The following is a 14,623-nucleotide window of genomic DNA, read 5'->3' as shown; positions in this document are numbered from 1 at the left end:
CTTCGATTTTCTCTCTTCCCGCGAGGATCAAACATCCAGAAACTACTGGAGCGTGCAAAAGGTTTCAGACCTCGGATGATCTCCGTTGTGACCTTTATCTCCAACTCTCGAACCCGATTCTTGACCTTGTCTTCTCCCTTTGGGCTACAGTTACTACGCAGTGGCATGATTGTCAGCGGTCACCATGTCTATCAAGTATGTGCACCCCTCCACACTTTCCACTACACCGTCGAGGCTCTGCCTATGTGCCTTTTATCCGAGCACTAGACTAACAATCTGGGGCTAGCTGGGTGATGCTTCATGACCAGGAAGGCTTTGTTCGCCTTCCCAGCGAGCGCTTGATCTACTCCTCGCCTCCCCGCACCAGCTTTGCGCTGACACCGCCCTCCGGTTACAAGGGCGGCGAATCCCTTTCGGTTCAAAGTAGTGCTGGTTGCATTCATCTCACCAACCAAAGAGTTTGTACCTCCCCATCCGTCGTCGTGTTGCAGCAAGTCACTCACCCTCTTTGGCCAGATTGTGTATCTCCCCGCCCAACAGTCCGCCAACTTCCAATCCTTTTCCTCACCCCTCCTGAACGTCCGCGACTCCCATGTCTCCGCGCCTTTCTTTGGTCCCAATGTCTGGACCGCCCTCGTACAACCGGTCGCCGGAGGAGGCATCTCGCCATCCTTACCGGCCGCACAGATCAAGGTGACCTTCAAAGAAGGTGGTGCGTTTGACTTCCACACAAACTTCGAGCGCATCAGAGAGCGATTAGAACAGGCTGTGGAGAATACGGGTGAAGGCGTTCGAGGGCTTCGAGCCGTAGACCTCGCCGCAGTCCACCTAGAAGAGCTGCCAGCATACGAGGGCCCGGGCAATACCGAACAAGCCCCAGCCTCCCCCAACACATTGGCAGCGCCACCGAACAATCAAAGAGCCTCCGTAGTAGGACCCGAGCCGATGGAGCCTCCCCCAGGCTACGAGGAGGTTCAACAGCAGAGTGTGGCTCATGAACTGGAAGAACAATTACGCCGAGCCAGTTGACCGGAGCTTAAAGAGGTATATCACGCATGATGTGATGCCAAATCGTCTGCATCTTTCATATAAAGCCTTAGCTTTGCATGTACATTACGACCTTTCCATTAACGATACGAGAGCGGTTTCCGCGTTGCTTAGAGTGCGATAGCAGTCCAGTCGATATGCGTGGGCATGTCCCGCCCCAATTCATTTGGGCTGTGGGTATTGTAGCAATAACTTCTGGGCCATTGTTGATCATGTTCTAAGAGAGCTTTGAAAAGTAAACCCAGTATTTTGCAGAGCAGAAGAGGTGTCGCCGTTGTCGTGACTGACCGGCCAATCACGTGTGGCACAATTGGCGCTCTCAGCGGCCGGGGCGTCCCGATTTTCCAGTCCGAGCTTGGAAAACCACACCTTCGACTCAATCCTAACCCCTACCTTCGATTCCCACCCCCACATCTCTACGACCCCCTGGTCATTGCCTCCAATTGACAGTCGCAATGGGTCTCGCTGACTTCTTCTCTGACGTCTACTCCTCCCTGGGCTTCACTGAGGCCCAGGCTGAGGCTCCCGCCGCCGACGTCGAGACCTCCACCCCCCAGGACGACGAGCCCGCTGAGAAGTCCGAGGAGCCCGCCGCTGAAGAGACCTCTGAGCAGTCCGAGTCTGCTGAAGAGACCCCCGCCGAGGAGACCCCCGCTGAGGAGGAGTCTTCTGAGGAGGCTCCTGAGGAAGAAGAGCCCGAGGCTGAGGAGGAGGAAGAGGAAGAGGAGGAAGAAGAGGAGGAGCCCGAGGACATCAAGCCCAAGCTGGAGGAGGGTGAGTACCCACCATCTTGATTTGATTCTGGCATCTTCTCAATCCGTTGTCTCCCGTCCCGTTCCGATTTGACCGGGCGGGCGTTTCGTATGCGCTCGCCTTGAATCTCACATTCGGCATTTGCATCATGAGGGCATCAATGGCCATTGCAATTGCTTGTCGATAGCCATGTGTCTGGATTACGCGCCCGCGACTAACTGTTTTGTCCAGAGTGCGCCCACTCCGCCCAGTGTGCCCCTTATAAGCACCACCTCGACGAGTGCATTGAGCGCGTCACCCGCCAAGAGGAGGATGAGGACTACAAGGGCCCCAAGGAGGACTGCGTTGAGGAGTGTAAGTTTCCATTGCATTTGGATGTTGGGCGGCGCTAGACATTCCCTTCTGCCTTCATGAAACACTCGCGGGAACTCGAAAAGCTGACATTTCCCCAGTCTTCCACCTCACCCACTGTGCTACCGCCTGCGCCGCCCCCAAGCTCTGGCGCGAGCTCAAATAAACGGATCACTGGGGATTTTATTCGGACGCGATGCCCTCTATTCTCATATCGATTTGACCCACGATGCTCCTCTGCAGCTTTATCGACATGAGCCATTCCTGGAACGTTGCGTCGAAATGAATCCTGATCACGTTTTCCTGATGACTGTTCCACCCTTGCATCCCGACAGTCTGCCGTTTATATCCTTGGTTTGAGAGCAACGGGCAGACAATAGAAAACAAGCGTCTTCTTTTTGATCTCCCGGTGCGCATATGGTGTTTCAAGGCAGGGCGGAGGAACCAATGAAAAGAAAAGGATAATAGACCGCCTCTTCTCTGCCTTGCATGTACAGATAGCTGGTCTTCGGCCTATTCGAACTGTGCTTGTGTTTTATCTAGTGTTTCAAGACGAATCTCATCTGTTAAGAACGGAAGGATTTGAGGTGAAATGCGCCGAGCTCTTATCTCCTCTTGAACCTTAATACGTGTGATCTGTAGATGGGTTCTTTGCTAGTCCTGCTTGATCAAGTATTGCAGAATAGACTGGTCAACTGATTAAGCGGCCCCAATAGCCGACTCATTACAAGTCCGAACGCATTTCCAATTCCTGCATTTTACCACTAATACACCACTGCGATCAGGTTCTATGGACCACAATAATGCTTATGCATACAACTAGCAGAAATCGGCAAATCAGCAACAGGAGACGGGGCCGCTATGTATACTCGCTTGAAAACCTAGGAGCTTGCTGAGTAAGAGAACCTCCACTGCGCCGATCTCCAGTGCTCACCAAAGTCAGATTAGTAAGTAGACGCTAAAATACCTAGGTAACCTTGGAAGACAGGAAAGATGATCGAAAAGAAATGCGCGCAGAACGATATATGAAAATGGCATGCCTTGCGCTTGCAGTCAGCAAAGTGGTTTGATTGACGTCCCCTGGTTCTCCTCAGACGTCCTTGAAAGCCGAGTCTTTCAACTCAGCTGAGGATGTGCCAGGAGGCATGTCCTCCTTTTGATCATTGCCTAGCTGGACCCCGGGGCTGGTCGGTGGCTCTTCTAGCTCAATGCCACGATCGATATTCAGACGGCGATGCCTGACGACTCTCCCGAAGAAACCAATGGACAAGGGGAATGGTGCAGCAACGCCTGACATCACCGCGGCAAAGATGAGGGCATTGCGCATGTTGGATGGCGGGTTGCTACTTGCACCTGCCTTAAGGGCATCCTGGATGAGGATGAAGCATGCGCCGAGGAGCTGGCCACCCGTCCAGCAGATGGTGCTCCCGATCTCTGGCGAGAACGGGTACGTGATCTCAACCAAGTACTCCAGCACGATGGGGAGAAGCGCAAACGAGGATGCGCCCATCAGTGCCATGACGACATACGAGGGCGCAATGCCGGCAGGACTGGGCGGCGCGAAGATCAGTCCGATATAGGAGGCCACAATGATGGGCACCAGGATCCGGATCGTGCCAAGATAGTGCTTGAAACGGTCTGTGATCGGCGACATGATCGCCCCGGCTACCAGCCCTACGACAATGAGGATCGCACCGGCGATACCGGCTTCCGTCTCGGAGAACCCATACGGGCTCAGGATCTGGTTCAGCAGGGAGGAGACACTGTTGAAGAAGCCGACATAGACCGCGAAGGGGATCAGGATTAACCAGAATTCCACCGTCCCCAACAGCTCTTTGAGTGCCGGTACCAGCGGAGTGCGAGGGATGGCAGATGATGCACTGGGAGGAGTGGGCGGTGCGGCAGGGAGAAAGAAAGACGGAATTGAGGCAACGGTGGACTAACGGTATAGTTGTCAGAGCAGCAATTCCCAGCGCCTAGCTGAAGGTACAACTTACGATAATCGAAATATATAGGACCATATTGGGAATGTCAGAGGGCTTGGTCGCCAACTCTGAGTCAACCAACTGCCCTATAGCTGCGCCCAGCGGGTTGGCCAAACTGGCGACAGCCGTCGCACTAGTGCGTCCTTTGTCTGAGAACCACAGATCGCTGTATCGAGTGGGCGCGCACAGGCAGAAGGGCTGCGCCAGACCGATCAGGATTTGACCGAACATGGCGAGCCCGTAGATGCCGCCATTGGCCCGGGTGCCGGCGTACCGTAGCCAATTCCCGACGAGCAAGAGCGCCGCGGTCGTGACGATGGCCGGTTTAGGGCCGCCTTTGTTCAGAACCCAGACCACGACTCTACAGGTGCGCAACAAAGCGGGGTCAGTTTGGTAGTTGCGACGCGTTCCATCCTCGACGAGAGATCACTCACGGGCTGGCCACAGAGAAGGCGAACAAATACCCAGTGCTCATCCAGTTGATCGCGCTCTCGGAGACTTTGAAATATGCCGCGGCCGTGGTCGAAATAGATGAGAAAGTCAGCCACTACACAGGCATGGTCAGTCAGTGACGAAGTCCTTGAGAATCCCAATCGAGGACCCGGGCATTTCACACATACATCCCAACTGACAACGATGTTCAGCAGCACCAGCTGCGCCAGACCCCAGAACCGTCGCTTGTAGACCTTATAGGAAGGTCGTGTGCCCGAGAGGGACTCCGCCGACGATGTCTCGGAGGTCACCATGGTCCAGCCGGGCATGTGGACGACAAGACCATCGGCGGACCGGGGCAGCATCAAGTATAAGAGGGATACATAGGTAGATAAGGACGTGGCAGTCACCTCGTTCTCAAGACAAAGTCGCAGCGGACTTCGGGCCCCACCCCGGTCCTGATCCTCCGCTTTTGGCCATCCGAGGTAGAGGCAAGCCTTCGCAGCCACGAACCGGTACTTGTGCTCCCGCCCAGCGACGCATAAGTGCACAAGTACTCGCAAGTACCTGAATACTTAAGTACCCCCCGTCACGGTTGATCCCAACAGGCACATGTGCCAGGTGCCATGGGCCTTCGTTCAGCCCAAGAAAAGTAGTCAAGTAATAAACACTCGGGCCGGACTTGTGCTCCATGGATTAAGGAATACCATTACTACTTGCCAATGATAACTACTGAGCGCTCTTGGATCAGAGTCAGGGGGAATCGCCTACTCCGTATATAGTCTCGGATCTCCGACGTCTTGACTCGCATAAGCTCCTTAGACTTATGAAAATGAAATCCCAAGTCGAGCACAAAAATTACACGTCAGAGAAACTCATCGGTTTTCCATTGGAAAAGAACTGAAAATTACGGGACTGATCACAAAGACGGCAACCGATGGGGCTGAGTCCGCAGCCTCCGTGCAGATCAGTTCTCCTTCTTTTTCTCCCCGCCATCTTCATATCGAGGTCAGCCACGTCTTTTTTTTTGACCTGTTCATTCTGCGGGGCTCAGGCAACTTCAGAGCATTCAGTCGTCATCGCTTTATTACATTCATGATGTGCCACGGTCGCCCCTGAAATCTGAGAATACTCCGACTTCCATACCAATCCTGGCTGCATTCCTTGCGCCTGAACCACCATGAACATCAGTCTCCGATCCAGTCAGTCTTCTTATGGAGACCCTCGCTACCTGTCCACTGCGACGGTCTCCGATGTGCACGCACCCCTGGGAAAGACCCTCGTCGATGGCTATCGCGATGCTGTTGACTCTCAACACGAAGACCGATCACGGTATAATCCGGTAAGGGGAAATCAGGCTCCCACTCGCGGTCGCGCCATAACCCTCGCTGACCACACTTTTTGGTCTCCAGTTGAACCCGGCTCATCCTCGAGGCTCTGCCCTTCTCAATACCAATGACCCCGTCACAATGTACTTGTTGACCGAGACCGCCATCGGGGACAGCACCAGCTTCGAGATCCTCTCGTTCGAGGAAGTGGAGGACCTCAAGAAGGAGCGCGCACTCCTCGGCAACCGCATCGAGGGCACAAAGCGCAAACTCGCCCTGGAAACCAAGCTCCGCGACGCCGCTCAATCCATCGGTAGACTCTACAGCCCACCCAGTCCCCGGAGTAGCGGAGAGTACGGCCCCAACGGCACCAAGTCGCACCGGAGAAGTCGAAGCATTTTTGGACGGAGCGGTACCGCCGAGGTTCTTGGCAAGAGTGATTCGGAGCTCGCAATGAGTCAGCGGAAATGCGAAGAGCTGGCCCAGGAACTGTGGAAGCTCGAGCGCAGGTCTCAGCAGATCAACCAGCGACTACTGGAGCATACGGCGGGTATCTTACAGATGACCCATAAGGGTTTGAAGAAAACCCCGAAGACACTCGATCCGGAAACCAGCTTTTACGATGATAACGACTTTGACGACCGCAGCCTATACCGAACCCCGGAACATATTGATAATTACGGCCTGAAGGGAAGAATAGATACCAGTTCCTCGGCGGGGGTAGTGAGCTCCGAAGCCATGCAGGCCACAGAAAGAAAATTGGAAAACATAGGCGAGCGCCTGTACGACATGATGATGCAGTCCAATACAGGTGACTTTGTCGATCCTCCCCCGCAGCAATCGGGTGGCGTGGAACTGTCCGACCCTGCGGCGACTGTCGAGGCCCATTTGGCTTACATTGAGAATGGCCTCTCTTCTCTCCGCTCACCAGCCTCAATCCCGAGTCAAGGCGGCCATCCCATTGAGGCCGAGGGCTCGTGGCGCGAGCAGCTAACCGACATCAACAACCGGGTTCAGAGTATTGTGGATCGTTTTGGCCTGACTCGGTCGCCGACGCTTCCTCCGCCTCCAGCTGCTTCTGATGGCGCAGGATTGGAGGGGCAGCTATCTTATCTCAGAACCGGTATTGATGGCCTGGAAAGTCGTGTTGATGGTTTGCTTGAACAGAAGAGCATCTTGACCACGCAAATTCAGCAGCAGCGTGAGCTCAACAACAAGTCTGACGCTGAGCGAGACGCTCACATTGGTGATCTGACCGAACAGCTCGCCCACATTCGAAAGGACTTCGAGCTTTCTGAGCGCGAGGGCAATGCTGTTCGGGATGAACTGTCTGTAGTGATGGAGCAACTCGAGGCCACGCGTCACAATGGCTCCTCCCAGGAGGAGGCTAACGCTGCTTTGGTAGAGGCCGAGGGTGAGGTTGCGCGCCTGAAGAGTGTTGTGGATTCTCTGCAGAACGAAGTCGATTCTCGAGCCGGAGAAGTGCGGGACGCTCAGGAACGCGCGGCGAAGGAAGTGGCCGAGCTCGAGACCCGTATGCAGGAGGTCCGCAGTGAATCCGAGACACGTATGCAAGCGGCGATTGAACAGCGCGAGCAGGCTGAAGAGAATGTCAGCCGCATGCAGAACGAGATGACTGACCTTGAGGGCGAGGTCGTGCGCATCACGACAGAATTGACCATGGTCAAGGCAGAGCTCGACGGTGCCTATGGTACTCGAGCCCAGCGTGCGGCTGAAGTGGCTGCCAATCCAGAGATCCAGAAGGAGATCGACGCTCTGAACACGCGTAATATTGAGTTGGCCGAGGAGCTTGCTACGCTTAGAGGCCAGCAGGCAGGCGGTGATCTCAAGCAACGCGCCGAGACTCTCGAGAAGGAACTCCGAGAGACTCTTGATGACTACGAGGCTATGACCAAGGCCAGCATCGAGTTTGAGAAGGAGCGTGAGCGCTTTGAGGGCGTCATTGACAGCCTAAGGGACCGTTGCGAGCAATTGGAGACGCAGCTCAGCGAGGAGCGTATCAGCTGGATGAACCTCAGCAGCCCGACCTCTGTGGGCCGCGATGGTACCTCTGAGACAACGTCTACGATGGTACTCAAGAACGAGTTCAAGAAGATGATGCGCGACACACGCAACGAAAATATGAAGATCTTGAAGGTGAGTCTTTCCTCCGTCTTTTAATACGTTCAAGTTGACTTGTGCTAATCCCATGGTTGCAGGCGGAACAAGAAGAACGTCGGAGAATCGAAGGGCTGTTGCGCGCCCTGAGAAAGGAACACGCTGCGGTGACAGGCAAGCCTATGCCCAGCCCCGTTGGCACTCCCATGTGATAATGACACTGCTCGACACTCTCGGATTCGACTATATTTCCGTGCAATGTTTTTGTATATATAGACTGGTTCGTTGTATAATACTGCATGAACGCTTCGTGGCAAGCGCGATGAAGTTGTTGCCCACCCAAATTGTCTTTGGCAGTCCACTCCGTATCCATGCTCGCCTGGGCATCATCTGCCTGCTTGGCTCATCCCCCGATCTCATTATGTCCACAAATCTGGATCAGAGCTCAAGTGCCGCAGACCAGCAGTCGCGCGGTTCTCGATCTAGATATTACTTCGGATCCAAGAATGTCCAGCGCGTTCGCGACTCCACTTGCCCATCACCCTCACGCGAGACCCCGGATTCCTTTGAAAGCGCCTATAGCGATGAACGGTCGATTTTCAATGCCATCCAAGTCCCCACGCCGAAAAGCGATCCCCACAGCCATGAAATCACTTACCATATGAGCCCCGTCCTAGAGGAGGGACTGGCCGCCAACATGGCGATGTTCATTCCAGCCAGCTCTTCTCAAGATGGCCATTCGTCAACTCTCTTTCGACATTACAGACGAGCGGGACAGCGAGAGGGCAAGGTTTGGTGGCGGAACTTGATGCTCTCCGACCAGGGCTCACAGCGCACACAGCAGCCAGCCTCAAGTCCTTCAAGCGAGACGGTGGCTATTCCCGAGAACGCTCCAAACCGGCATCGTAAGGCTGTGTCTCTTAGCACGTTCGATGGAAAGGGGCTCGCTCCCAGCTGGCCAGGGCCCTTACCTCCAGCAGTGACGACTCTGCAGCCGCATTTTCCACCACCGGAAAGGGCCCCGACGCCGCCTGGACTTCCATCTTTTAACACCCCCGAGGCTATTCACTACTCAGCTCAGTTCCTCGCTGTAGGAAATGGAGGACGTTCCTCCGTTACCTCTCATCTGACAAGTGCAACTGCTACCGCTCCGCGGGCTACATCATACGGTGACGTTCTCAGAAGGTTCTTTGGTCTTTCTCCATCAAACGAGCCCAACAATAGTCGTTCCGTCGTTGGTATTGGACGTGCAGAGGATGGAACGATAGTACAGGGCCGATTCCCCGTCCGACAAAGCGGCCACGGCGTAAGCCCAAATCGACAGCTCCAAGATCATCCATTCCACCAAAGCAACTTGCCAATTGCCCATCTGGAAACAGAAGAGCAACCAGGTGAGACAACAACCGAAGGCACATCGACGAAGGAGTTCAGTTCTCGCCCGCAGAGACGCCCACGAACTTACGCGCTTCCATCCATTGGGCGTCTATGGCCGTCTCCTGATGCCCATATATCATCGACTCCAGAGTCGCTTGAATCGCCGCGTCCGCGGAGGCCGATTAATGCTGCCGAAATCATTGGTATACAACGAACACTCTCCCGGTCGAATGTCACATCGGATTTTACCCCAGCTTCCAGCCAGGCGGGGCCTGCTCGAACTGTGGACTCGACGCACAGTCGTCTCCCTCCTTCGCCTCTGCAGTCTGTTCTCGTCGACGATCGCCATGGTAGTACAGACACGGGGTCCAGCAGAGAGAGATATACAATCTCGGACGTCCTGACCTGGCTCACTGTCCACCTCTACATGTGCTGCTGTCTCGGTATATTCTGTGTCCCCACTAGTGCCGAAAGTCCCGAACCTCTGGAAGCCACCACCTCCCGAGAGACCTATACAACGGCCCAGACTCGCATGTCTGCTCCTGCCGAAGGAAGTCAATATACTGGGCAGAACATGCTTTCGTATTTGGTAGCATCTGTGTACAGCTTCTTCTCTTCGCACCCGAAGGCTCCGGCCCAGTCCCCTTCATGAATGTGCACATGCATACTATCATCAAAGCTCGATACCCTCCTCTTTTGACTGATTCTTGTGGACTCACGTCCTTCCTGTGTATTTGTTATTTTTATGGACTTCAGCGCTGTCTGTGTACTGTGAAATTCTGTGCTGGTGTGCAGACCCTCGTATGCTTCTTCTCTATGGATATTAGATTCATCACTCGTTCAAGGTCATGTTAGCTTGAGCTGTTCAAGTTGTGCTCTACTGTCCTCCCCGTAATATGGTCTCAGGAACCAGCGAAAATGGATAGTAACGTCCTATGTGTCTACCAAGTCAGGAATGAGGAACCCTGAGCAAGACCGATGGACAAGTGAATGGCATCAGAAGTCGATCTGAGCGCAACTTTCAAACCGGGGGTTCAGGAGTCTGCCTCTATGCAGATCCATGGACCTCTGGATTGCACATTGATTAGAATAGAAAGTGTCATGCTCGTCAGAGCCCATATATTTTCATGTTAATGCTACGCCGTTATGCCGATAATGCCATGGGAAACAATCACCACCAGATTCGCCATGCAAGATCCGTAAAAAGAATAAAAAGCTAAGAATACCGAGGCCACGCAGTCTCGATGATGCAACACATGGGTATGAAATATGGCTCTCAATGTGGATAAGCAGAAATAAGAAAAAGAAAGAAAAGTGGGAGGCCGGTATGCAATAAGAATAATATAGGGTGGAGGACCGGAACGTATGCATGATTATGCCAAGGAGGGAGTATGACATGAGAAATGTGTGAGTCGGAGTCGTCAGTGCGGGTTGCACGTGTGGTGGAAAAACCACGCAAGAGATTGCGCCCAGCGCGGCGAAACCGGTATCGGTTATCGCGTCTAGGCACACAGAGGTAGTGCACCATGAGATCGGAAACTTCGTAGGATCACGGACTTCGAAAGCTTATAGGCCTTGGAAGAACGGACAAGCCTCCATGATCTCCTCGTCATCACAGGCAAAATCCCATCCCACGATGCGAGGGTCAACACTGGCGCAAATGATCTTGCGGGAGTCAAACTGGACTTTGAATACTCGTGAAGTCGGGGGAATGGCCGGAGCGGGGTGTCGGTTTTGGCGTGGGTGAAGGTGCTGGTTGTGATTCTGAGCCGCAGGCAGTGGATGAATGATCTGCGCATCGACGACTGCCGGTTGACCTGGACCTGGAGCCGGGATTTGATCGACAGCAACGCCTTGCTGAGGGGTAGGTGCAGGGTGGCCTGTGTTGGTAGCAGGTGGTGCATTGCCATTTTCTAGCTGTTCTGGAACGGCCCCGTCGTTCTGAGTCGAAGTAGTGGTAACCGTGGCACCCTGCGCCGGCAGTGTCATCAAAACATGTGCCGCTTGCAATTGCTGGGCCTGTGCCGAGACTGTAGCCCGCGCTGTTTCACTAAGGCTAGCGCGCGTGGCGTTTGCAGCGGCATCAGCCTGGCGTAGCCGGTGGCCGATTGACCACGCACCATCACGGTCCTTGTGCCAGATCAAAATCGATTCATCGTAGGAGCCTGACACTATACGGCCCCAGACACTGCCTCCGCCACCAGGGGGAATCTTTGCTCCGAGCGCAGAGATATCTCGGGGATCCCGGGAGCCGGCGGTGTTGGAATAATGGCCGGTACGGCGTAGTGCTCTTGGCCCAAGGTCCACCGGGGCGCCTGCTTGCTGCGCTTTCCAGAATGCATTCTCGACATCCAGAGCCTGCTGTCGAAGAGCCTCATCCGCACCGGGTGGGTCGCCGAATCCTGCTTGAACAGTACGGACAAGGTTGTTATGTCCCCGGAGACAGGCAACTTCAGCTCCAGAAGCATGGTCATAGATACGCACTGTGTTGTCGTTGCTGCCGCTGATGATGCGACGACTGTCGAACTGGACGCACGCGATGCCTTTCTCATGGCCCATCAAAGTCTTCAAGCAAGTGCCATTGCGAATATTCCAGACTTTGATCATGCGGTCCCCAGAGGCAGTCACGATTTCGTCTCCGTGAAGTTGCATGGCGTTGACAGCTGCCCCATGTCCTTCGACAGTCATGAGAAGAGAGTACGGCTTGAGGCCCCGAATGTGTCCATTGGCAATGCTGGCTTCAAGCATACTGGGAGATATGCCGTTGAGATCCACGATGTACGACGGGTAGCTGGCTCCGCCTCCTTTGAAGATACGAGGGTACTCCTCATCAGTGGCCATCAACTCCCGTCGGCTCCATACTTTGACTGTTCGGTCTTTGGAGCAGGTCACCAAGTACCGACGGTCGAACTTGAGGTTCAAGACAGAATCGCCATGCGCATTGGCGATCTGATGGATTTTCTGCCCCGTCGAGAATTTCCACAAGATGACGGACCGGTCACTACTGCCAGAAATGATAATATCCTCTTCAGGACTTGGATCAAACTGAAGGCAGAGCACCGATTTTGTATGTCCAACCAGAGGACGGTGCCATAGTCGTTTAGTGGACAAGTCCCAGACCCGTACTGTCTTATCGCGACTTCCACTCACTAGCCATTTATCTTCGAACTGAATCGCGTAGACACACTCGCGATGGGCCTCCTCCGGGTGAGACGGGTGGGGTAGTTGGAAATTTGTGAATCGACCATGGTGCCAGTTTGCTTCGAGCCGCCGGCGTTGTTTGTAGAGATGTACCCAGTTCAGCTTGGTGGTGCCGTTCCAGGAGCGCATCAGGAGAGAGGAGTGGAGAGGGGGCTGCAGCATGGAAGGAAGCTGCGCGACGGAGGGTGGAGGGGCGACATCTGAACCATCCACTGGTAAACCGACAGCTCGGTCGTTGGCGTCAGCCATGTGGTGATCCCCCTCATTGTCAGCCTCTGCCGAGGCATTCCCGTCCACTTGGGATTCTCCTTGGCTCTCTGTGCCGCGTGAGGCCAACCATGTTGGAGGGACACGCTTCTTGTGCTTCGGTTCTCCCAGATCGGGTTCAGAGTGCCGTGCGCGCGATTTGCGGGTTTGCGGAGAAAGAGTTTCAGAATGTTCCTGTTCGAAGCTACGAATTGCGCGCGTGTCCACCTTCCAGCCTTCGTTGAGGTAAAGAACTCGCCAGAGGCCGGAGTCAAGGATGCGACTGCGCCATAAGCGAGAGGCAAGTGACGCATTTAGGAGGGTTCGCGGGTCCAGGTAGGAGAAGATCTCGAACGTCAGTTCGGGGGGAGCGTGATGACGGGGTCCATATGCAGCAAGGGGTTTAGGCGGTCGACCACCGCCGCCAGGGTGGACGTTGAGAGCGATCGAAGCAGGCTGTATGCAAGTTCTGGCGTGGAGGGGGCGTTGGTCAGTGGGGTGGTGGGAATAATGCAGAGGTTGCGGGTTGGAAAGCTGAGCAGTTCGGGGGAAGGATGCGATATGAGGGGCTCTCACCTGCTCTATCAGGTTCACTTTGGGCAAGCACCCAGTGCGGAAGCACCATAACATTGTCTGGCACGGGTTCCTTGTCGGGCTGACTGCGGGTCTCGTCTGAGTAGCCTTCGTCCAACTTGAACGAAGGTGAGAGTGATGGCACGGAATAGCCGGGGAAGGTGGTCGCCTGCAGCCGCAAGGATGAGCGGAGGGGAGAACCACACGTACGCTCTCCCTCTTCCATCGATGCGATATGGAAATGGGCGATAGCGATGAAATGAGCGTTCGCCGACGGGTTCTTCGGGCGGGTGACAAGAGGAGAGGACAGAGGTGAAGGTATACGGCGGCGGCGGTGGCGAAGCACACCGAGTTCCCGAGAACCCGTTGCGCCGGGCCTAGAGGGTTGGTTTATCTCCCTTGGCGTCTCCCCGAGAAGCCCCAAGAGTCGAGTTCGACTAGAACACTAGATGGAGGATGGGGGATAGGGGAGTGCTGCATGTCACGTCACGTCTAAGGGCGGATCCACCAACGAAAGTGATAGATCGGGCGGAGAGCAGGCCACACATCAGATAGAGCGAGGACGACCGTCTAGGGACATACGAAGTGACCAGTCAGTGTCCGCGGGCGCTCGAGGGTTTAAAATATGCGATTGAAGATCCCCCGAAGCAAATAACACAACATCGCGCAGCAATGCAGGCGATGGACTCTAGTATGTAGGCACTGGAATGGCGAGCGAGTCACGTGGCCAGTCCCCGAATGTTCTGCGAGGCTACAAAGAGAACTTCCATACGGAATACTTCCACCATGGTGGTGATGCGGCGAGTATAAATTGGATCTCGGTTTCATCCTTCGAATAGTCGCGTCGGATATGGTCCACATGATAAAGGTGCAACATTCGAGATTGATGGAATCCAGGGGAAAGAGCGAGAGAGAAAGGCCAAGTTCCTCGCGCAGAGGTAAGGGATACAGATGGCATGGTCATGGTAGATGGCATCTGGATTTCGTGGTCGTCGTTGGCGGCTCCCTACTGTAGGAGGATATAGCTAGGCGTGATGGTGATGCTTCTATGAGGGCCCCTGGACCTCTCAGGCTCACTCAGAGGAGCTCCATCGCTGCTCATTTCTGGACGTGGGGGCATGTAATCCCCGAATGCCCCTTCCGACACACGGCAGGCCTCTCTCCATGGGCAGAGAGGAAGGGAGATGAGACTCTAGATCGCGTCTCAGGTTGATG

At 54.7% G+C, this 14,623-nt stretch overlaps 6 protein-coding genes across 6 annotated transcripts; 4 read left to right on the top strand and 2 right to left on the bottom strand.

Annotated features, from left to right (window-relative positions):
* Window positions 1–75: 75 nt before the first annotated feature.
* N7459_001541 (GRAM domain-containing protein) lies at window positions 76–1,029 on the top strand (the record flags this gene model as incomplete). The annotated part of the gene is made up of 3 exons (XM_056940726.1): window positions 76–195; window positions 309–458; window positions 517–1,029. The coding sequence occupies 3 exons, from the start codon at window positions 76–78 to the stop codon at window positions 1,027–1,029; spliced, it is 783 nt and encodes a 260-aa protein (XP_056805006.1).
* Window positions 1,030–1,502: 473 nt separating this feature from the next.
* Window positions 1,503–2,317, top strand: N7459_001540 (cytochrome b-c1 complex subunit 6 family protein; the record flags this gene model as incomplete). The annotated part of the gene is made up of 3 exons (XM_056940725.1): window positions 1,503–1,821; window positions 2,032–2,154; window positions 2,253–2,317. 3 exons carry the CDS (start codon window positions 1,503–1,505, stop codon window positions 2,315–2,317), a joined length of 507 nt encoding a protein of 168 aa, XP_056805005.1.
* Window positions 2,318–3,241: 924 nt separating this feature from the next.
* Window positions 3,242–4,897, bottom strand: N7459_001539 (putative cell surface receptor/MFS transporter (FLVCR); the record flags this gene model as incomplete). Its single annotated transcript, XM_056940724.1, has 4 exons — window positions 3,242–4,090; window positions 4,149–4,497; window positions 4,571–4,683; window positions 4,757–4,897. The coding sequence occupies 4 exons, from the start codon at window positions 4,895–4,897 to the stop codon at window positions 3,242–3,244; spliced, it is 1,452 nt and encodes a 483-aa protein (XP_056805004.1).
* Window positions 4,898–5,748: 851 nt separating this feature from the next.
* On the top strand, window positions 5,749–8,226 carry N7459_001538 (involucrin repeat protein; the record flags this gene model as incomplete). The annotated part of the gene is made up of 3 exons (XM_056940723.1): window positions 5,749–5,910; window positions 5,981–8,053; window positions 8,116–8,226. The coding sequence occupies 3 exons, from the start codon at window positions 5,749–5,751 to the stop codon at window positions 8,224–8,226; spliced, it is 2,346 nt and encodes a 781-aa protein (XP_056805003.1).
* Window positions 8,227–8,336: 110 nt separating this feature from the next.
* On the top strand, window positions 8,337–10,040 carry N7459_001537 (uncharacterized protein; the record flags this gene model as incomplete). Its single annotated transcript, XM_056940722.1, has 1 exon — window positions 8,337–10,040. One exon carries the CDS (start codon window positions 8,337–8,339, stop codon window positions 10,038–10,040), a length of 1,704 nt encoding a protein of 567 aa, XP_056805002.1.
* A 914-nt stretch (window positions 10,041–10,954) lies between these two features.
* N7459_001536 (F-box and WD domain protein) lies at window positions 10,955–13,634 on the bottom strand (the record flags this gene model as incomplete). The annotated part of the gene is made up of 2 exons (XM_056940721.1): window positions 10,955–13,291; window positions 13,443–13,634. 2 exons carry the CDS (start codon window positions 13,632–13,634, stop codon window positions 10,955–10,957), a joined length of 2,529 nt encoding a protein of 842 aa, XP_056805001.1.
* Window positions 13,635–14,623: the final 989 nt, after the last annotated feature.

Source organism: Penicillium hispanicum (assembly GCF_028827665.1).
Source record: "Penicillium hispanicum strain IBT 35686 chromosome Unknown utg000001l_segment0_segment0, whole genome shotgun sequence".
Classification (NCBI taxonomy): Eukaryota; Fungi; Ascomycota; class Eurotiomycetes; order Eurotiales; family Aspergillaceae; genus Penicillium; species Penicillium hispanicum.
This window is presented reverse-complemented; position numbering and strand designations above follow the sequence as displayed.